Source organism: Fukomys damarensis, unplaced genomic scaffold (assembly GCF_012274545.1).
Source record: "Fukomys damarensis isolate Sample0158 unplaced genomic scaffold, DMR_v1.0_HiC HiC_scaffold_6, whole genome shotgun sequence".
Classification (NCBI taxonomy): domain Eukaryota; kingdom Metazoa; phylum Chordata; class Mammalia; order Rodentia; family Bathyergidae; genus Fukomys; species Fukomys damarensis.
Window position 1 is genome coordinate 32,129,978 of NW_022900918.1, and position 24,012 is coordinate 32,153,989.

Genomic DNA, 24,012 nt, shown 5'->3' on the forward strand with positions numbered 1-24,012 from the left:
ATATATATATAATTTGAATTTTTGGAAACTTTAACTGTGGTGTCGACTTTGGAAAGTTATACCAATTTACTGTGTTGAGTTGGCACTGTACAGAAATTAATAGCCATATTGGTCTAGAAATGTTAATTTTTTCCCATTTCTACAGGGGTAATGCACTGTATTAAATATGTAAGGTCATATCTATGTGGGTTTGATTACAGAAACTAATGAAAGTATTCTCTAAATAATGAAAAAAAGAGAATAATATAAGACTACAAGAGCAAGAAGCAATTTAAATATGTTCAAGGACCATTTTCATCTTCAGAATTAAGGATTATTTTAATTTTACATCATTGCCTTTTCTCTTTTACTTTCCTTTTTAGTTTTATTTTAGGATTCCCTATTTTTAATGTTCATATAGAGATTTCTTTAACTGAAATACCGAATAGTTTCCCTGGTGTGAAAAACTATAATAAGACACAGGATCCTAATGAGATAATTAATAATGTGAAATAGGAAGTAAAGGGCTAAAGGTGTAGGAAAGGTGGGAAGGGTGGGAGAAAGGTAATAAGGGAGAGGAAAAAATATGAGAAAATGAAAAAATGGAAATAAAGTGTTTGTAAATGGGAAGGGAGGAGGCGGTAAAGGGAGGGCAGGGACAAGGGGAATAAATGAAAATGAAGATTAATTACGTACAGGATCCCAGTAATGAATGTAACTGTATTGTATGCCTAGATTGCACCAATAAACTTAATAAAAATTTTTAAAAAATATTCATTAAACCAAGTTCAGTGCCTAATGCGATATAAAAATGTGCATCCTGCGCATCAGAGGTTAAAGTATTCTCAGCCATTTAGGCTGCAGCAGGGCAGCGCCACTCAATGTGAACATATCAGTACTTAAACCATTTCTACATGGTCCATTATCCAGCCTTTAAAAATCCCTTGAGTAACACAACTGAGCTCAACAAGGTGGTACATGCTGTGATCCCAGTACTCAAGAGGCTGAGGCAGGAGGATTGCTACAGTTCATGGCCAGCCTGGACTACACAGTGAGACGTTGTCTCAAAAAACAAAAATAACCTCCCCCCCAAAAAACCCCACTTTCCCTCAGATAAACATGTGGATGAAGTAATTGAACCTTGCCACTAGGTAAAGAGGGGTGGGTGGGGAAGGGGAGTAGTCAATCTACTCAAGAGTTTTGTGAAGGAGGGCATTTGTTTTTTCAAAGTTTAATTCAAATGTTTTAAGATAGCTATCAGCAAAGAGGAAAGAAAAAAAAAGTCAGTGCAGATTAACTTATTCTCACCACAAGCGACAAACATGCTATCAAAGGCTTTGAGTCTGGCAGGTTTTCACAAGAAGGCAAAAAAACTAAACCAGTCATCACCCCTTCCTGAGATGGCTGGAAACAAACTCCATCCAAAGCCCTCACTCAGTCTGAGAGCCCAACACATCTCAATTGTCAGATAAAAACCAAGGCTACTCTAGACCTGCCCTGGGGCACCAGGATGAGGTCAGTACGGCCACCAGGAAGGACAGCTCTGTGGCAAACCGTGTCCTACGGAGTGAGGACCGGCGGTAAGGAGCGGGAACATAACCACTACTCATCTATCCTCCAGGCGACCACAGGTGAGGAGTTTGGTGCCAACAAGGAAAGGGCAGGACCGCAGCACCGCACAGGATGCTCAGCCAGGCCTGAGTATAAGGAGAGAGAGAAGGGCAAGAACTGCCACACAGCGCTCCCATGACCACATCTCCCGCACACAGGGCAGTCCCCTCGCTGTGGTCACTGGAACCCAGCTTCCCAGCCACATGTGTAGATGACTTGTGGACACTGCCTTGGCTTCTGGATCTGAGCCAGAGTGGGCCCTGACCACCAGTGCAACCTCACACTCACTCAACGCACGTGCATACAATGCAAATGTCACCTACACATCAGTGAGAGAGAAAACAGAACCATGGACAAGTTAGGAAGAGTACGCTAAGTGATCTACCCATAAATAAGGTGGCTGTAATTAAAAATTCAACACCAGGACAAATAGGGCCATCGGAAGATGTTACCTAATAGCCTCAGCTTCCAGGCAGGTGTGAAAAGTGTTCCTAGACCTCAAGCCTGCAAGCCCACCGTCTTGCTAATCGGCTCAAGATGTCAGTGGATCTCAGGGACCACGTGCAAAGGGGTGCTACCAAGTGAGCACAAGCCCGAAACAGGAGAAGACATCACTCCACCTCTCTGGGCAGTTTCCTAATTTACAGAACAGGTAGGGTTAAGGTGCTCCCAAGTGCCTTCCCAGCCCTGCTAACCTCTGACCATCTCCTCTAACGGTACACAAGGAAGACTGTATCAAATGACAAGCTAAGCAGAACAGACCAGAGGCTGTTAAGAACTGGAGGAAAGAGACCGAGAGGCTACATACGTGACCAGAGTACCTATAGGCAGATCTCCAGTCTCTCGAAGTTGGGGTCAGGGTGCCCAAAAAGGAACGGAAAAATGATGCATGAAAGGTAAACATTCCTCCCCCTTTCTATCTAGGTTTTACTTCCCAAAAACAATTTTGCAAACTTCTTCCCCAAGTCAAGCTTGAGCCCGAGGTACAGAGAGGCCTGGGCTCAGTACTAGAGGGGAAAGTATGACGGCGTTCGCTGTTATGGCAAATTCAAAAGCAAACAGCCAGTGACTCAACATGGCAACCGGAGCCACCCAGAGTTCTCCTTCCCTCCTGCCCCAGCCTCTTATCACTTCAGATTCTAAAAATGGGAAAGAAAATTAAAAATCTAGTGCAAAAACAGCATGTTTATAACCTAGGGGAAGGAAATATGTTTCTTAAATGGGATCCTAAAAGCAAAAACCCTAAAGTGAAAACCTGATGGATCAACTATGTCAAAATTAAGGATCTTCTCCCACAATGGACAGCTCGGGCTTTACAGCGATGTGATGTTGTCAGAGAAGATACAGCACCTAAAACCAAGATTCAGTAATTCAAGCAGATATCTCAAACACTGAAAGACAGGAAACCCAACCATAAAACTTCGCAGAAGCAATGAACAAAGAATTCAACAGAAATTATAATGGCTAAGAAAATACAAATCGTAGAATTTACAACTAATAGTAAAAGCACAAATAAGTACAGTGAAATACTGAGTCATACTAGAAATGGGGGAAATTATCAACTTCATTTTTATTAGAGAGAAGGGGGATAAATCATGCTTAACATCATTAAGCACAAGGGCACTGCATACCAAACCTCTTCATAGACATTAAAATGGCTATAATTTTAAGTAACAGAACAGATAAAGAGAAATCAGAACCCTTGTTTACTGCAGTGAGAATATAAAATGATGCAGCCATTTGGGAAAAGTCTCAACAGTACCTTCCAAACAAAGCACAAAGTTCCTCCAAAGCCTGACCATTGTTACCACATAACCCAACAACTCCACTCCAAGGTAGACTTCCAAAAGTAATCCAAATATGATGTTCACAGAAAAACTAATAACCAAATGTTCATAGTGACATTATTCCTAACTGCCAAAGTGTCCCAAGCCACCCAAATAAATGTCCCTCCTCTGACAACAAGAAAATGGGACGTGCATACATGCAGTATAGCTCAGGGTTATGGTTTGGATCAAGTGTCCCCCAAGGCTCAAGTGTTCAAGGGCTGGTCTCTAGCAGATGGTTTTATTAGCTCCGCTTTAAAAAGTGGGGCCTGGCAGAAGGAAGTAAGGCTGCTGGAGCCTGCTCATAACAGACACTGGGACCCTGGCCTTCCTCTCTGCTTCAGGGGCTGTGAAATGAGCTACTCTGCTCCACCCCCCAACCCCCTCACCCATTGCCATGATGATTTCTACCTCACAGAGGCCCAAAGGGATGGGGCCAAGGAACACGGACTGAAACCTTGGAAAGTGTCAACCAAAATACATCTCCCCTCCACCTAAATTGATTCTTATGGGTACTGTCACAGCAATAGAAATCCAACACATTCTGCAGTTAAAAAAAAAAAAAAAAAAATGCCCATGTGACCACATGAACCTTGAAAACATTATGCTAAATATAAGAATTCAGACCCAAAATGACACATCTCTACAATTCCATTTACATTCTATGGTCCAGAATAAGCAAATCTGAAGAAATGCAAAGTAGATTAGTGGTTGCCAGTGGATGACCATGTTGGGAGGAAATGGGGCATGACTATTAAAGGGTACAAGGTTTCTTTTTGGGGTAAAAATCCTCCAAAATTGACTTTGGTGATAGTTCAACGCTGTGCATATATCAGAAAGTAACTGAACTGCAGATTTTAACATTCACAACAGGGCCAGGCAGCGCCTACACCGGCGGTGATACATGCATGACCGTCCCACTGGGGAGCATGGATGGTCCCACTGAGTGATACAAGCTGCCCAATGGGACAGTCGTGCATGGACCACTGGTTGTTAAGCCAATGGGAACGTGTTAAGTGGGTGAACTGTATGATATGCCAATTGCAGCCTAAGAGAGCTTTCTTTTCAAAAAGTTTTTTGAAAGGAGAGAGAGACAGGAAGGGGGGAGCAAATGGGGAAAACAAAACAATACTGCTGGTGGGAACATAAACTGGAAAGGCTCTTCTGAACAATCAAGTGGCTGTACTTTTAACTAAAATGACTCTTACTCCAGAGAGTGAACGGCACAGAAACAGCACATCGTATGGCATGACACTCGAAATCAGCTGCATTTATACAACAAATCACAAAGTACCATTACACACCTACCAAAATAGCTAACATGAGAAACTGGAAATACCAAGTGCTGGTGGGACTGTAAAATGACATGACCACTGGGCAATACAGACACTGATCGATGATTTATCGTCATACAGAAATGAAAAAATTAATGTTCACACAAAAAAAATACGTGAATGTTTACAGCAACATTTTTCATAACCATCAAGTTCTTCCAACAATTCAAATGTCCTTCAAAAGGTCAAGACGGTATATCCAGACAATGGTGTACCACTCAGCAATAGCTGCAGAACAGAGGTGAGTCCCACAGGCAGAACACTAAGTCCAAGAAGTTACTAACAAAAAGATGCGTGGTGATTCCATCTATGATACCCTAGAAAGACAAAACTGCTCCGGAATTCTTTGGATGCCGAAATTGTTCTGTATCTTATTGTTGTGGTGCTTATTAAAAAATCTACATGTAAGTTAAGGCACAGACAAGTGTATGCCTTAAAAAGTTAACTTTACTGTGTGCAAACTGTAAAAATTAATTCTGTAACAGGGAAAAATAAACCCATGCACAGTGCACAAGACAATTTGATCTGGTAAGGACACACATGCTAACACAGAAAACAGTCATAAAGAACAATGTGTGTGGTGCCATCATGTAAAAAACCTGAAACACTTAACTCTCCTCCTCTAAGGTCCATAAATGGGAAAAAAGGAAAGAAATGTAAGAAAATGACCAAGTACTGACTTAACAGGATATAACAGGTCACGTAGGAGCCAAGAGGTCAGTTCTGGGCTACTGGGCTACAGTGAGAAGAGCTCACCATCAGCACTGAGTATCTCAGCACATTTAATTGCCACTTTTTAAAATCACAACTAAAATCCTAAGATACCCACAAAAGGCAAAAAAAAAAAAGCAAGGAGACAAGCATGGTGGCACATGCTTATAATTCTAGCTACTCAGGAAGAGGAGGAGGGAAGACTCCAAGTTCAGTGGGGTCTGGGCAACTTAGCAAGACCCTGTCTCAAAATAAAAAAGGCTCAGAGTACAACTGTAGAGTGCTCCTGGGTTCAATCCCTCATACAGAAAAAAAAAAAAAAGGTGTATTGGTCAGCTTTCTTGTTGCTAGGACAAAATGGCCAACACCCACAACTTAAAGGAGAGGTTTATTTTGGCTCTTGGTTTCAGAGGGTTAAGTCCATGCTCAGCTGGCTCTAGGCATGAACACCATGGTGGAGAGCTACAGCAGTGGTAGAGTAGAGCAAAGCCGCTCGATTCATGGCGGCCAGGAAGCGGAGCAAGGGAATGGTGCCAAAGAAGGGGCCAAGGACCAGACACAGCCCCAAGGTTACACCTCCATGACCCACCCAGACACACCAGAAGTGTGCTTTACTAAGGCTGCTCACAAAGCCTACACTTGGGTCTGGCCACAGAAATCAACCAGGTACAGTCACAGTCTGAGGTTCTCTGTGCAAAACACCCTCTGGGTTCTCCTGAGTCTGAAATATCAGCTCTAGAGTATCAGTACTCTTACGCCTTTCTCTGAGACAGAAAATGGCTGCTTATTCTACAGGGCAGGATCTTCTCCACAGAGGCACCAATGACAAATGGGCCAGGTAGTCCCTCGTTAGGAGGCTGTCCTGTATGCAGCAGAGGCACCAACACCCGCGGAGGCCGCAGACACTGCCTCTGGCTCTCATTGAGAGAAGGGTGAGGGAGTGGTCAGCAGCACAGAGAGCACCACGGCCCCGCATGTGGGTGGTTGATACAGCCAGAAAGTGAGACAGTCAAGAGGGCTTCTCTGGCTCTTTAAGTCTGGTTAACTCCAGTCCAAATAAGCTGCAGATCATCTCTCAAATGTACCAAAACAGTAAGACGGCACCTTATTTTCTCCACTTGCTGGAATTCTGTCTTTGGAAGTAGGAAAGACATGAAGAAGGAAACTGTACTTTAGCGAGTTTCTGGAACATAAGAAATTACAGCTACCAGGTGCAGTTCTCAAAAGCGAGTAACACATCAGTACTCCTACACGTGCCTAAAACGGAAAGTTCAGGTCAGCACAAGAGCATGGTTTTCCAAGAAACAGGAGAAAGGTATGAGTGAAGATAACATACAGATGTGTCCTAATGAGATTTGCTCATTATCACGAGGCTAATAATTCTCCTCTGAGATATAAAATAGATCATAAAATTGTAACAGCATGAACAAGGCAGAAAAGCATAATTTTGTATATACATGTGGGTTTCTCCCTGGACATAAAGCACAGTAGGCCAATTACATTCTATTGTCCAAATTAGGATGTGTCTAAAAGTCAAGGAGGCAGCTGTTAATAATGATGCTGGGACAAGAAGCGTAAGCCAAGACCAGAGAGGAGTAACTTTGCAGGAACACCACTCACAGACACTGGCCATTTGTACCTACTGTGCATCTTTCCATTTCTTTCCCTAAAGGTAAGTCTTTCTTTTCATCGGGGACTACTGTTTTCCTTTTGGGGAAAGAGGGTGAAGTGGGGGACAAACCAGAAATGGAAAAACTACACCTTCAAGGAATTAATCTAAGTGAGATTGTGTATTTGTACTCTATCAATACCATCTATCCACCGACTGTATTGTATCAATACCAGAATGATTTGTACTTCTTCTGAAACACACTGAGGGCTTCCCATATTAGTCTTCTGGTGAATCTGAGGGGAAAACTTACCCTGACAGTTTTTAGGAACTCATGAAAATGTACTTGTACATCAGGATCTGGGACACTTTTCCTCTATAATGACACTGTAATAGAAACTACTACAAGATTTGAAAAACACGCACTTTTATTGTCCCCCTCCCCGCTACTTACATTAGGGCTCTGCACATACCAGTCAAGCACTGTGCCACTGACCCACTGCTAGCCCTCTTACTTTTCTGTTTAGTTGGGAATTTACAACTGATTTGCTTTAAACTGAATTGATGTATGAAAACTAAGTAGCTTACCATATAAAAAACATGATAAAGCCATTTTTTTAAGCATGTCAACAATCTGCTTTTTAGACTTACAAATTCTGAGTCATCTGGCTCAGATAACTTTCCCCTTATTAAAAAAAAAATGAACATTTATAAAACTTACTACATATCAGCACCGTGCATACATGATCTGAAATTTTGTAGTAATATCACAAAATGACTATTTATGACATATGCTCACAAAATACAGTGAATGTTTAGACTTTTAAAAATGTATTACAGTGAAGGACACATTGCCATTAATCCTCCTCCCTTATGTAGAACACACTTATTCCACTGATTTTGTAACTTTCCAAAGCAGTTCTGGAAGTCTTCTTTAACAAGTATCTTTAGTTGCACTATTGTGACTGCCTCGCTGTCCTGAATCACTCAGAACATTTACCTGTCACAGTCATGTTTCTTTGGAAAAGAGCTAGAAGTCACCTGGTGCCAGATCTGGTGAATAAGGTGGGTGAGGAACATCATAATATTCTTTACAAGCCCGCCTTTCCATTGGATGGCACTCATCAGCAGCATTCACTGTATTTTTGATCATGCCTTATAAAGACACTCACAAATGATGACTTCCAGAACTGCTTTGTAAAGTGGCAAGAACGATGGGTTAAATGTCTTCAAGATGTGGGAGACTATTCTGAGGAAGACTGATGCCATATGTCTTTTACTGTAACTAAAAAATAGACACCCCTTATTTTTTGATCAGCCTGTAACACCTGCATTTTATCCCTTCGGAAGCTGTGGGCCAAGGAGCATCCTGACAGTGACATCCAAGAATCATATCCCAGCCATGAGCACAACCGTGGGGATTTGACTAGATCCTGACTGAAGCTCAAGGAGGAGGTTCTGACAGGCTGTAATCTCCCCAAACAAAACACCAAGAGATGCCTCGCTGAGGAGAATACTGGGCCAGCAGAGGAGGGGAAGAAACACACCATGAACTGTGGACCACTCTGTCCCGTTAGCATCTTAGGTCTTAGCAGCCGGACTAACGCCACACCCAAAATATCCCCTCTGCTCCTCCTGTCCACCCCATAACTTCCCATATGCATAGTTTCAGTCTGACCTTGTAGATGCTGTTTTTGTGGGAGAAAGCTCCAACAGCTGGAAGATGGAGGCATCTCATTATTGTTTTATCTGGTTTAATTTCTCCAAAATTAGCCACTTACACCACAGTGAATTAAGTTTAAGGGTATGTGATAATCTCTAAGACAAAGACATTTCCAGGCATTGTATTCATCGATACAAACAAAAATTCCCAATGTTGCATCCTTCCCTCTCTTCTCTAAATTGTCACCTTACCTGTTTTTTAATCTTTGGGGAGAAAAATATGCTGTAAAGTAATTCTGTGATTTGACCGTAGCTATACAATTAAAATTAACATTCTTCTCCTGATCCTTGGTAACATTCAAGTCTTTTTCACGCTCTTTCCCTGTTATTTTTAATCTCCTTTTCTAGATTAGATGAGTAAAAAAAAAAAAAAAAAAACAATTACAAAACCTCTGAATGTTAACCCAACAACAAAGAAACCAGCTTCAGGTAATCACTCCTTTGCCTGATCCTGCTATGTAAAAAGCCCCTTAACACAGGGTAAAATTCAAAGACGTTCTTTCCAATCACCTCTTAAAGAGCTAAGAATATTAGCTCTGAAGGCTATGGGAGTGCTTTAAAGGGGCAATAAAAACCAGCACACCACGAGGTATTTCCAATTGTGTGTCAGAGACTTGCCCGTGTGAGCAGTCGCTTTATTCTGCATCTTGCCTGACAGGGCTGCGCCACCAGGCTTGCCGAGCCCCTCCTGTGACGAAGAGCAGTCTGGCTCACCACTGTCCTGCAGTGGACAGGGATTACTTGGCATTCTCTCTACAGCTCTGGATTCCAATCCTGTTTGATTATAACAGCTAATATTGGTACCAGCAGTTCACAAATCTTTAGCCAAACAAGACAGAATCACCTTTTAGATGAAATTAAGGGCAACTTTTCACAATGGGGACAATGTTATTCCTAGCATTCTTGTGGCAGTCACATTTCCTAAAGCACAATTTTCCTGGAAAAATAATTTTCAACAAATTTACTAAATTTTAGATCTGACCAGAAGACAATTACCATCCCATGACTTACTCCGTTTCCTTTAGAGTTAGTGAATTCTGGAAAAGACATGGAAATGTGCACCAAGCCCATTTCCCCTCAGCTCAGCACAAAATTTGTGAGTCAGGTATGGCCATGGGCCACGTCCTGGCCAGGGGACAGGGGAAGAAGCAACGCACTCTCTGCCTAGGACTCAGCACATCAGACTTTCTCACAGGAGTCTCCATTCATCCCTCTTCCCCATCGATCTAACCAGGTGAGCACAAGAAGAACACAGAGGAGCTTGGGTTCCTGAATCAGTGTATAGAGGGAAAGAGCCCACAGATCAGGGCAACCTATGAGGAGGAGAGAAATTTCTACCTTATCTGAGTCATTATAAAGTACAGGAGTTTATTACACCAGCTGGAATCATGGTAACTAAATAAAATACACTAGAAAATCCTAGATCAAGATTAGGTTGATTTGGAACCTAATGATCTAGACTTAGCGACTCAGGCCAGAATGTGGATGGGATCTCTCGATACACGGTCAGGGTCACATGTGCTTGGCCGCTGGACAGCCAGCTACTCCAGCATGCAGGGGCATTCCGCCTCCGGGCCGAGGGTGAGGCAGCACTTTGAACCACAGATCCTCAGTCTCCACAGGTAGCTGGTATGCTTCACCAAAAGCTGGTGAGGATCTTCCTTACGACAGAGCAAAGCATGGGACATCCAACTTGGACTGTGCCCTGCCACCACTGCTCAAGGCACCCACAGAGGACACTGAACAGTACCAGGGCAGAGTACCAGCGGAGTCTGTTCTGCAGTTGGTCCTCCACAGAAACTTCACACCGAGCACCCCGGCCTCCCCCGAGGGAAGGTGCATGAGTTCTCTTGGATTATGTAATGACTGATAAAACGTATCGCACTCTCCCTTTTCCCTGTCAGGACCGGCCCAGAGGCACCAGTGCAGCAACGTACATCTTGCTGTTGTCCTTTCTCCAGCTTCTTGGTGACCTCACTGGATACCTTCACTGAAAATTGCCTTCCTTGCAAGGTAATATAATGGGTGAGGTATGAATAAATTTAATTAAAGATGGAAATGAACAATTCTTAAAAAGCTACCAGATGCAGGCACTTTCACACACTTAATTCCTATTTAATTTTTCAGAAAGGTTTCGTTTTTGTTTTGTGTTTTGTTTTGCAGTGCTGGATGAAATGCAGCACCCTGCATGTTTGAAGCCACACCCCAATCCTGTGACAACTGGAAAATACTGTCATTTTCTGTTTTACAAATAAGGAAACAAGGAACTTTAACGGAATTATTCAGGCAACACACCTAAGTAAATGATGGGAAGATGCAAGTCCAGTGATATTTGACTCCAAAATTTACTCTTTCCATTTCAAAATGCCACATTTGATCTATGACAAACTGCCATCCTTTACATAATGGGAAAAAATAGGATTCCCACTCAATTTTGACTTGCTTTAAATATTCGTTTTGGTTTAACAATGGCACTCTCAAAATTTCTAACCTCTGACTTCCGCTTTATCATCATATTCCCACAAAACAAAAACCTACACTATCTCTTTTCACAAAGAAGTAGGTTTATTTAGCAGAGAACGCAGGAATTTAACAGATTCATGACAGCTATAATTTATGTCTCGCTGCTGGCAACTCTGTACCACCGGGGAACATGCATGACTGTCCCACTGGGCAGCACAAGACGGGCCCATCAGGAGGTACCAGCCACCCTCTGGACAGTCATGCATGTCCCCCGAGTGGCTGAGGCCTGCAGGAACGCACTGAAAGACACTACATTTGTAAGCCCAGTGAAATGGACATGTCTAGAAAGCTGGGACCCAAGGACAGTCATGGACTTTCTTGGTGGTAGCACAGGAAGACCCTCAAACATCAGAAACGGAGAAACGGTTCCACACAGGATCAGAAAAACACTTTAATATTACATTTTCCCAGGTAAACAACTGAGTAAAAGGCAAGGACAGGGCCGGAGATTTAGCTCAGCGGTTCGGTGGCCTGCCTTGCAAGTGCAAGGACCCGAGTTCAATTCCCGGTACCAAAAAAAAAAATCCAAGGACAATCTGTAATGTTATATTATTAAAACTTCTACTTTAATTATTTACTCAACTAGCATTCTTAAAGTGTAGCTAAGTAATTACCACCACTACCATTATTGATTCTAGCAAGAGTTTTAAAAATAGTATTAATAAGCCAGGGATGTAGCTCAGTGGTGCAGCACAACTGCCTGGCAAACATGAGGCCCTGGGTTCAATTCCCAAAAATTTTTTTAAAAATTTAAAAATAAAAATAGTATTAAGCCAGGTATGGTGGCACATGCCTGTAACCCCAGCACTCGGGAGGCTGAGGAAGGAGGATCGTTGTGAGTTCGAGACCAGCCTGGGCTACAGAGTGAGCTCCTGCTCAGTCTCAACTACATAGTGAGACCCTGCCTCAAAAAACCAAAAAAAAAAAAAAACCAAAAAAAACCAAAAATAGTATTAAATAGGTCAGGCGTGGTGGCACACACCTATAATCCCAGCACTCAGAAGGCTGAGGCAGGAGGATCACTGTGAGTGTTCAAGACCAGCCTGGGCTACATAGTGAGTTCCAGGTCAGTCTCAACTACATAGTGAGACCCTGTCTCAAAAAAACCAAAAAAAAAAAAAAAAAGTATTAAATTAAGCCTCTGGTGATGACTGAAAATATCAAGAGATTCTCTTTGGATGGCATGGGTTTTTATCACTACTCACAAGCCATCTTAAAATTAGGTGATGAATGGTTACTGTTAACAGTAACTTAAGGCATAGTTTTGATGCCAAAGTCCCATTCAAAATATTCTTTGTTTGAAAGAAAACTACATCAAATACTTTCATCAAAAATAAACTTCTATAGGTAACATTTAAGGTGATAAAACTATCAAAGCCAGGCTCTTCTGATCACAAAGGTCAAAACACCTCTCCTCCCTCTGAAAAGCGCTGCACCCCTGGAGTCCTTGTGTGCTGCATGATGGAAAGTGGTGTTATTTTTAAGCCTTACCTTCAGATAGGATCCATAATATTTGGTTACGTATGGACTGTCACACTGACTCAGCACTGTGATTTCTTGTTGAATGTCCTCTATCTCATCTTCAGCTTCTTCCAGATCAATGATTTTTATGGCAACCACTTTCTGAGTCCGATTGTCAATGCCTTTGAACACCTCACCAAAAGAGCCCTTTCCAATCTTCTCTAGTTTTGTAAAAAGCTCCTCTGGGTCTGCTTTCAGGTTCTGTGGGAGAAGGAAAGAAGGAAAACTTCAATACACCACAGTGTTTCTTCATTTTATTTTTCACACTGGGGGCTACAGTCCTGGCAGGACTGGTCTGTCTGTATCCAGGGTCAAGCTGCTCACGGACGTAGCTCTTCGGGGTCAGGACCTAAGAGTCCCAGGTCTTGTTAGATTATTAAATGCAGCAAGTGTGTAAGAAGAACAACTACCCAGTTACAGCAGAAAAAATGGTAAGGATTCCAACTTTTATATAATGAAAGTGAATAAAAACCTGTTTATCTAGATTTACCAAAAACTCCATCCGGCCAGAGATATACTCAGGGGAGCACTCCTGTCTAGCGTGCGTGAGGCCCTGGGTTTAAGCTCTACCACACCAAAGAAAAATCAGGACAGTGGGAGAGGAAGGAAAGGGAAAGTAAAGAGAAAAAACTCATTCTTATCTAAATAAAACTTCCGCTTTTCTCCATACCCTACCTCCCAAATTTCCTAAATTCAGATGAGTATTTACAAAACCATCGGTTAACTAGCTTACAGGGTAGAAAAATATAGCCTATTTCTAACAGACTGCTTTCGAGTCTAATACTCACACAGTCCCACGCATTTTCATTTACACCTAATGCCTTCTCCTGAACAACCTGACCTAGAGAATAAACAGCCTGTTCTCTTTCATCATATAAGATGCCGTACCTCAAAACGATTTCTAAAAGCTCTTCACCACCAACCTGCAGGCTACAAATGTGCAAGCACTCTCTGTGTCAGAAATATGGGAAACTGTCGTGCCCAGGGGCACCTGGGAATGCTGGCTGTCATGGGGTGGGGGTGGGGGGAACCTGACATTTAGAGAGCAACCCAGGGACACTGCGGACCTCAGCGTAAGTACCTCCCCAGCCCCAAGTGCCAGTGGCACCCCCGCCACACCACAAGCCTGGAAGCCCTACAGACACATTTACCCTCAGAACCCTGCACACGGGAGAGAAAGGACGCAGGGCCAATCTCAGGGTCTGTTAACACAGCAAAGACACTGAAATGTCACAAGAAAGGAAAAAGACAAGAAAGAACAAGGGCTGAAAAGGAGGCAGAGGTGAAGGAGGTATCCAAACATGGTGATAAACACAGGATGCGGCACTGTCCGTGGCCCTGAGCGAGCTTCACAGCACGTCAGGGGCCCACCACGCACTTGCTTCCCAGGACAAAGTCCACAGAGTTCCCAGCAGCTACTTCCCAGGGTCCCGCCGGACACCAGACAGCCTGTTTCCAACGTGAGAAACAGGTGCTATGGCAGGTCCTCGGTGACAGCTGCGTATGTCAGTAATGCAGAAGCCAACAGTCACAGGTGACCTCCTTCCAAAGGGACCCACAAGATTGCAACCAGAGCAAAAGCTTACAAACCCTCTGACCACCCTAGCAAAAATGAACAAAGTGAGATCTGTGTGCTAGATGTCATATACATGGTGAGAAATGTGTCCCAAACTTACCACAGAAAGGGGGCAGACAGGACAGAGACCATGTCCCTGGAGCTCTGCGCACCACAGAAGGCGCAGCGCAGCCTATGTGACCTGGTGCCTAACTCCCAGGATCTCACATGACCACAGCTTTAGCCACAAGCTGTTCAGCTAGTGAACAGCCGCACATGCCGCCACTGTGTTGAAAATCCAACTCCATCCACCTCATTTCTACTTAAAGCACTGCACTCCACATTTCAACTGGGAGACTGACAGATACGGACTTGAACTGTTTTTTCTGGGCAGTGGCCAACTCTTATAGGTCATGGAACCAGGTCTCCAGTGTCTTTTAGACATGAAACATGCTCAGAAAGCCTGAACGTATATTCCAGGCTTTAAAACCAGAACAAAACCTCACATTCGCCAAGGAAGTTGATGACCAGCAGTTCCGGTTCAAGTCAATTTCCTCAGGGAGATGGTTTGGGAAGCGAGTAGGTAACCCTAAAATATCGTCTTACAATTATTTTTAAATATGTCACAGACTCCGGGTAAGCATACCCTACAAGGTCATGTGTGAGAATGTCCCCAAAGAATGTCAGAGAGCCCAGGAAGGCACCCTGCACCCTGCTCCCCCTGCCCTCATTTACACCGCATCCACAGCCCTCCTGCACAGCACAAGCAGCTAGAACGAAAGGACTTGGAGTGCAGATTTTTTAAGCCTAATGAAACATAAAAGTGAGTTCGGAGCTCTGCATTTTCAGCAGCTATGCACTTCCATCTTCCCATCCTTTCCCTTACCTCCTTCCCTCCTGAATGAGGAGGCGGGGTGGCCCTCCTCTTCTTCAAGGCCAATCCTAAGAGCTGGACTCTAGAATCCATCCTTCTTGCCTCCTAGGCATGGCTTCATCAGCAGCCCTCTTCCCAGCTCAGTCTTCCACCTACCCCCTCCTGGCACTCTGCCCTGGGCAGCATGGTCAGGTTTCACCCACTCCCTCCTCCCCGACGCACAGTCCCTCCACCGTCCTCCCTCCCCGCAGCCTGGATCCTGCCAGACACTGGTCACCAGCCATGCGGATGCAGTGTCCTACGTAAGCCCCATCACCCAGGCCCTCCCTCCTCCTCGGAACTTCCCAGTCCCTTAGTAGCTACAACAGTCCTGCTCTTGGCTCTGCTCTTGGCTCTTCTCCCAGCTTCCCCAGCTCCAGGAGAATCTTCATACACAGACTCTACTGAGGGTGGTCCCGAACCCCAGACATCCCCTGGTTCCAAGCTAGGCATGCTGTTCTTTCTCCTGAACACCAGGCAGTTCCGGGTGTGGGTAAGACAGCACCAGTTCTGCACACCTGGCTCATTAGAATCACCTGGGACATGTAGAGTGGCAAAGAAGGTATGCAGAGTCCACATTTTAAATACTCCCATTGACTCTGAGCTAGTTCTCTTTAGGATCACGCTTTCCAATTCTGTAGAATGAAGAATCAGAGCATCCCCCAAGTGATAGCACCACATTCCTGGACCATCGCTCAGAACCAGGGGAGAAGCACGACAGTGTGGCCAAAGGCACTGTGCTGAACAGGCCATTTACTCAAACCTTGTGATGCTGAAGAGGTCAGCGTGTTACAAAAATAACTGAATCCTGCCTCTTCATGTCCACACTCCGGGAATGTGACTTTGGCACTCCTCCCGGCCAGTGGTGAGGGACCCAGCAGCCACTTCCTGGACTCAGCTGAGGTCCCAGCATGTGCTTGAGGTCATCCTAGGCCATCAGCAGACTGCAGAGAGCCCAGAGGACCAGCAGAACTACCCAGCAACCCAGAGGCTCATGAGAAATAAGAAACCGCCACTCACAAAAGATATATAAACACTGATGCAGGAAGCCGGTGCTGCCCCAGCGACCCACCCTGGCTGCACTGCAGACCACCAGGGACCACGCCATTTCCCACACGTCCTGCTCTTCCCCTCTGAATAGAAACATCTGTCACAGACCCTCTTCCTGCCCTGCCAACAACTGCTGAGATGATGGCTTTTCAGTTCACAGCTCCTTGAATACAGAGAAGTCACTGCCAGGGAGCTGGCTGCCCACCCATACCCAGCCCTGGGGTGGTCATCACTGTGCCAGGGCAGGGGGATGATAGGAGGGATGGATCTTGCACTTGTGAGGGACTTGAGTCCTCAGGGCCAGAAGGCAAGCTGGCAGATTGTTACCATAACTCATCCCGCATCCATGTCCCCATCAAACCCTGCTGCCCCAGAACACACAGAGCCTGTTTTCCCCCAGGAACCCTGCTTGGCTGTACCACTGCCAAGGTTAAACCTGAAGAGGCCCTACAGCTCTCACTTAGACCCTCTTGGAGCGAGCACCACCATCCTCGGAGAGACCCCACTTTCTGCTGTTTCTGCCAAGACCAGGCTCCAGTCACTCTGGCGGATCACAGCCACATGAACGGGCCCCAGAGAGGCCAGCATCCCAAGCTGATGCAGACTGGATCACTGTTGTTTCAGGTCACCACGTTTGGGAATGATCTGTGGCCCAACAAAATGGAGGCATATTCAAAAGAGAAGGCTGTAGGAAAAAAAAGTGCCCACTCCTTCGAGACAGGAGTAGGGAATGCAAAGAAGCCAGCAGATGTTCTCTTCTCTGGCAAGGAGGACTGGATTATAATAAACTGCCTGGCCTAACATGGCAGAGAAACAGCTGTCTTCCCAAAAGCCCTTTCCAGGAGCTGACCAGGTACCTGTACACAGTGACCTATGTATGGTCTCACATCCATCCAGTGTCCAGCTGTAAAACGGGCTGAAAACTGCCCTTGGCAAGAATGGAGACATCTGCTAAGACTGGCTCCCACGCACACTGGCAATTCTTGCATAAGCTCATTACCATAGGGTGTCACCATGGCCAGAAGAAAACGCCCAAGATGACCTACTTCAAATGCTGCCAGAGTTTTTTCTAAGGAAAGAAGATCTCCTTGGCAGGAAAGATGTGATTATGCCAAGCGTCTTGAGAATTCTCCTGGTAGAAAGGTTTGTGCAGGATGAGACTAGGAAGGCCCACACCGCCCCATTTCTTGCCTTGAGGCCTCAGGGAAGCAGAGCTCAGCCTTCTTCAGGGGGCAGACACACAAAACTCCTCCCAAACCCACCTCTTCCAGAGCAAGAAGACTGGGGAGGGAATGGGAAGGAAAGGATGAGGCTCCATGCTGCTGCACATGGCCCCATGGCTCACACAGGCTGCTGAGGAGGACATACAAATGGAGGGAGAGCGCTTGGTGTTAAGCAGAAACACAAGGAAGTGTGGGCATCCCAAGGATAAGCTTGCTGAGCCTGTTTCCTCTTCTGAGGAAGGGCCTGGGGACAGACAGATAACAGCAGAACATAATGTCACCCATCTCAATTAAATGCAGCTAAAAATGAAGGCCAGCACCCACCACTGCAGCTACATGTCATGTGACATTGCAACCAGAGGCATCTGCCAAGAAATTCATGCAGCAACTGAACTGCCACCATTATACCAGCGCTGAGAGGAGGGGTCTTGACAGGTGATATGAATGGATCAAGGTCACACTGAGAAAGTGGGCTCCGAGAAGGGGATGCATTTGAGGCTGCTTTTTCTCCGTCACGTGGATTTTTTTCTGTATCTCAAGCATACTCACTACCCTTCTGCCACCTTCTGACACAGCTCGACAACAGATGTCAGTGATACGTTCTTTGAACTAGGACAGATCCCTTTATCATTTACTCAAACTGGGGTATTCTGTTTTAGAAAGAGAAAGCACATGAAGACACACAAACACAGTACGGATTTCTCTAATAACAAAAATCTTTACCATCCATTTGAGAAACGGCAAACTGCAAAATTTCCCATGTTTCAGGGTTTAGTGAAAATTTCAGGGAAATGACATTTGCCTTTCCTACTTCTGGTGGCTTTATTTTCTTCTTTTCCCTCGTCCTTTTATCATAACCAAACCAGGCTATATGTCTTTAAATTTGTCAGCTGAATTCTACCTACTTCCTTTGTGCTTAAATCTTGCCTTTATTTTTAATTACAAGATTTAGGAAAACCAAGGCATTATTTTTAATCATATTAAGATTCAAACCCTATGGCTGGGGATAGCTCAGTGGTTCTGTCGCCTGCCTCACAAGAACAAGGACCTGAGTTCAATCCCTGGTACCAAAAAAAAAAAAAAAAAAAACAGATTAAAACACCAGAAAAAAAAAAAAAAAAAAAAAAAAAAAAAAAAAAAAAAGATTCAAACCCTTAATAATCAACCAAAATAAGTAGAAGCAGCATTTCCCAGGCAGAAGGGTTCAGCTCTGAGAAGGCCCCCGAGCTGTCCCCAACATATCTATGACAACACCTGTCTGGCTCAAGCACCTGGGGAAAGCTGAAAAGCCAAGTGCAGGGGCCCAGGTGAACCCAAAAGCAAAAGCTCCCCAGAAGTGCCTCATCTGGGAAGGCCAGGTAGATAGACAATCTTGGTGCAGAAGACTGCTGCTCCGAATAGGCTAGGTAGGCTAGATGCGTTTTCAGCACAGGATATTACTGACATACGAGGAGTTTACTGGGCTGCAACTCCATTATGAGTCAAGGGCCGTCCACACATCTACCTCGCAAGGGGGCTGAACCTCAGTAAAGGACACCAGTCAAGATGGCCCAGACATTGAGAAAGCCGAAAGGTGAGCACATCGATGCTCCCTCATCTAATACAGAGGCAATAGTTGGCCCTCTCGGCCCAGCCACTGCAGACCAGCCCTTGGGATTCAGTCGCCTTTCAGAGAAAGATCACAGTGTGCAGTGTCCTAGTACCCCTTGAGATTTACAAAGGGAAACTTCAAAGCTTTGTCCTCTGGAGCCCAGGCTTCCATAATACTTATTGTATTTCACGTCCCTAGAGAGAGCTCATTAAAATAGTTCTATGATGACTTCAGTATTTGTATTTTTAAACCCAAGTCGCTCTTACCATATTCTTTTGACCATTTCTGGCAGTGAAAAATGCATGCAGCATTACTAAGCAGCTCTCGGAGTTCTTAGCTTCAAATGTACAGCTTGCATAAACCATACTCTAGCAGAAGCTAAACTTTTGTCTGTGAAAACAAAAAGAACTAAACTAACACCAGAGATCCGGCTGAAGCAAAGAAATCTGAAGGGCGTTTCCTCTTCGACTGGCCCTCACCCACCCCTGATGGTGCCAGGCATGGGTTCTTGCCAGACATCGCACCACCACCCAATGGTGCCCACCGTGGCCAGCATGGCCTCTACCTTTAGGAAGTGAAGAGAAACCACACAGGCAGGAGAAAGGGACTTGTGGGACCTGCAGCTTTGCAATCCCAAGTCACCAGCAGTGACCTCCAAGTCAGCCCTGCCCCAGTGTGGTAGCCTTCTCAGCCTTAGCTGCAGGACAGGCACTGCTGAGCACAACTCCCAGTTCAGAGCAACTGGACCCAGCACTGGTGGTCAACTCTCCAGACGACCCCAGCGTGTGTAGCCAAGGCCTATGCCAGCCGTGTGGTCCCCGACCTCTGCAGGACCTTTCAGCACAGCTAACACCTGGACAGCTTTCACCCTGGCCCCTGCTCACTGGGGAAGGGACTGCCTCATCACAGGGAGCACCTGCTGCAGCTCAGTTTCCTGCTGCACCCCAGCCTGCATCAATCTCACCTCGAGCCCCAAAGGGTGTTCTGTGTATGAACAAGCTGGCTAATTTAACATCTCCAAAATACAAACCTTTATTTACCAATAAATGTTTACAGGAAATAGTGCCAAGAAACTCAAGGAATTAACGCGGTTTTTCCCCCAGTCTTCAAACATTCTCTCAAAGCAAAGTCTCACTGCTTTCAGGTAAAAGCTGAGTAACATAAGATCATTTTAAAAATCTGAGGCCTAAATCACAGGTTTACACAGAAATACTCCCTCCGTATGACAATAAATTGCTAATCACTTAAGCAAGGTAAGTTCCTCCCAGCCTATTCCCAAGAACAGAGCATTTCCTTTTCTAAGTGGCAATAATCAATCAGCTTTGTCCCAGACTCTGTCATGTCCTTCAGAAAATGTACTTTACCTCACCCCTCCAACAATCATACAATCTGGAAAGAACCGGAATATCTATCTATCTTATTTGACAAAAAAAGATAAGCGGGGCAAAGAAATGTGAAACCCTACACATTTCTGAGTCTCAGCCTACATAGCCAAACAAATGGAACTCTTTTCAAACTGTTTTAATACTTAGTACCAGCACCTATTATCTTTAAATGGATGCTCAGGGTAGAAACTGTTCCAGCTAATAAGCACTTAAAATGGGGGAAAGGACCACACCACAGAGGTGAGTGCCGCTCCTGGCCGTGGGGTCTGATGTGCACGCCCCCACCTGACCTGTTCCCTGAGGAAGCTCTGGGAGGCCACGGGAGAGAGAACAGGGCTCAGGGTAGCAAGGGCCAAGGCTCGCAGCCCATTCACCTGGTGGTGTGCTCCTCCATGGCAGGGAATGAACAAAAGGCTCTGCGCGACAACTATTCTGCTGACACCCGGTCCATGTCAAACGCTCTTGGGTACTTCATCCGCACCCCTCTGGGCCACACGAGGCTGAGGGAGATGAAGACTCGAAGTGGGTTCCAACACACTTGAGATCCCAAAGCTGGGGCAAGCCCAGGCCCAGATGACTATGCACCCCCGAGTCCCCAAAAGGGAACCTCTGCTCCTCCCCAGGCTCCCCAGGTTCCCTAGGGCTCGCAGATACAACAGAAGGCTCCCGGAGCAGCAGAAAGGAAGCCGGGATTTCCTTGAGATGCTAAGCAGGCCTAGACACGAAACCAGGACAATTCTGTTAGACAAGCACTTGAAGAATATACAATGCCTTCAAAATAAATTATACGTTGAGAAATGAATCCTGACTCCTCTTTCACTAAAGCTGAAACACACATAATGGAGAGTCAAAAGACCCTGACCATGTTCCAGATTCATCAGTGCCACCAGCGGCAGAGCGGTGCCCGCCTTGGAGACTCCTCCCTCACCAAGGTGACACTTGGGCAGTTTTTAAATGCACGCTCTCCTGGACCCCACAGAGAGGGGTCACCATCCCCATGACACACAATGGAGGTGCCCTGGGGGCACACCTGGCATAGGCCAGGAAGCAGGGACAGCCAAGTGCGTCAGCGGCTGGGTGCTGTCCTCTGCAGCACGCATGCAGCACACGCCACAGGACACCTGCCTTGGAGGTGCCGTCGAAGCTCGTCCTTGGCTATCACAACAGAACACTACCACCAGCAGGAGTAAAGCCCGATGCCATCTCCAGCGCCTTCCAGGTGAACCTGCCTTCCCGTGGGCACATTAAAAAGCTGGTGATGACAAGGAGGTGGACACTCAATTCTAGAAATCAGACCAAGTAGTTTTGGTGCAGGCACATTCAAACAATACAAGCATTTCCTTTATCTGAACATCCTTCCAAGAGGAAATGGCTGGAAGAGCAACACTAAAATCGCGAACAAAGAGGAATACGTGTACCCTGCCCACCACAAAACAAAGCATCACTGAGCGTTCTGGTCCTCAGCGGGCGGCAAGACCAGGAGAGAATGGAAGCAATCAATGCATGTGGCGCTCGCCAAATCCTACATCTCACAGAAAGCCTGCAGGCTCTGTGCCAAGCAGTCGGGCGGCTGGCAGCCTCGCCAGCTGTCTCGTGCAGCTCAGGGAGGACTAAGATTCTGCGGTGACATTCAGGGTCAGGTGACCACGCTTCTGTACACGGCCACCCAGCACATTCCTATGGGGCCACATGGGCCGGTCTCTGCTGGATAGTCTTCTGCTCTCTCTTTCTTTAAACAATCTTTGTAAAATGTAAAAACCATGCTTAGCTCGCGAATTGACAAAAGCCAGCTAAGGGCAGTGGTGGTTTGCCAAGCCCAGCACCAGACTGTCAGATGGCTGATACAAAACCGCTGGTCACCAACCCTGCCAGTGACTCCATGGTGGGAAACCAGGACTTGTGCCAGGGGCCGCCTGCGCCCTCTCAGAAGCATTTCTCAGGCATCGCGACAGCCCTGGAAACACCCCCGCCTGCTGTCGCTGCCAGGCTCCCTGGCCTGTCCTCCAGCTGCCAATGGCCAAGGAGGAGAGAAATGTGAGCACGCGTAACCTGGTCCCTCAGGCTTCTGTGCGTTGGCTTTTCTCATGATCACCCTGCCCACACCTCTAAAGCAGCTACCTCTGCAGATGAGAAAGTGGAGGCCGGGAGAGTCAGTCCCTTTCCTAGGGACACAGCAAGCTCTGCAGCCCTAAGGCCAGCATCCTTTCTCAAGGACACTCATTTTCAATCAGTGCAGCTGACTGAACTGCTCTCGGCGGGGTTTGTCACGCAGTCCTCAGGTGAGGCTGTGTGGATGGCACACACAGCCCACCCACAGAAGGGACTGCACCCCAGCACCAGCTCTCATCTCTAGGACACTGTGTGCTTTGTTTGCTCTTTTTGTTTGTTTGTTTGTTTTTTGAGATAGGGCCTCACTATGTAGTTGAGACTAACCTGGAACTCACTATGTAGCCCAGGTTGGTCTTGAACTCAGTGATCCTCCTGCCTCAGCCTCCCAGTGCTGGGATCACAGGCATGCACCACCACGCCCAGCTCCCACTGTGTGCTTTGAATCACCTCCTGCTGAGCTCTTTCAACACTGGAAATGCTGATGCGCAGGAGACCCTCCAAAAGGTCAGCTGTGTGAGTGACTAGGACCACAGCCACCAGCTTTAGAAGAGTGGCAGACAGCCCCTCCAGGTGCAAGGATACTCTGGGACACTTGTCCAGGGCTGGCCTAGCTGCCTCAAGGGCAGGGACTCACATCCAGGTACAGGATGAGGACCCAGGGAGAGACAAGCAGGCAAGAAATACTACGCTCGTACGTAGGGAATGCTGAACAGATGAGACAGGGCAAGACATGCGTAGCCTTAAAGTGGGCTCATGTCACCCTGGGTCAGACCTCCTGGAGGAACCATGGACAAACCATTTTATTGCTAGGTGCCTCGGTCCCCTCTTCTGTAAATATGGGTAATGTTACGATTTGTGTTTAGCTGGCCCCCCAAAGCCTCACAGAGACGAGGTGGGACTTTCTCTTCAGTGGTAGCTGAATTTGGAATGTATGATGCTGGGGCCAAAGGCATGATTACTAAACCATTACATGTGAGTGGTTAGCTTGGTACGGCCCTAACCCCAGTAGTTTGAGTAAGAAAAGGGGGCAGACATATGCTGTTAACCTCCCTGGTTACCTCTGCTACCCTGCACAAGCCACAACATTTCTGCAATACCTGTTTGACGTCCCAACCTCAGAGCCAGTTACAGAATGAAACCTCTACAAACTGCAAAACAAATGAACCCCTTCCCCTCCAGGCTGAAACCTCTTACAGACTGTAAGCCAAAGAAACCCCTTCCCTTACAGGCTGAAACCTCTACAAACTGAAAGCCAAATAAACCCCTTCCCTTCTAAATTTGGATGTCACATACTTTGTCTCAGCATCGAGAGAAAAGTAACTAAGACAAGTAATAAGAGTAGCTGCATTA

The 24,012-nt window shown here is 45.9% G+C and overlaps 1 protein-coding gene across 5 annotated transcripts in view; it reads right to left on the reverse strand.

Moving 5' to 3' along the window:
• Stk24 (serine/threonine kinase 24) overlaps nucleotides 1-24,012 on the reverse strand; it is a 151,386-nt gene that overhangs the window by 46,759 nt on the left and 80,615 nt on the right. For 2 of the 5 annotated variants that reach the window (XM_010604573.2, XM_010604572.2), the window contains exon 2: nucleotides 12,807-13,037. In XM_010604573.2, the coding sequence (XP_010602875.1) occupies nucleotides 12,807-13,037 (231 nt within the window). Of the gene's footprint in view, nucleotides 1-12,806; nucleotides 13,038-15,277; nucleotides 15,374-15,840; nucleotides 15,865-19,434; nucleotides 19,493-24,012 lie in introns of those variants that run through there. The other 3 variants (XM_010604571.2, XM_033760950.1, XM_033760949.1) reach the window with 3 other exon arrangements.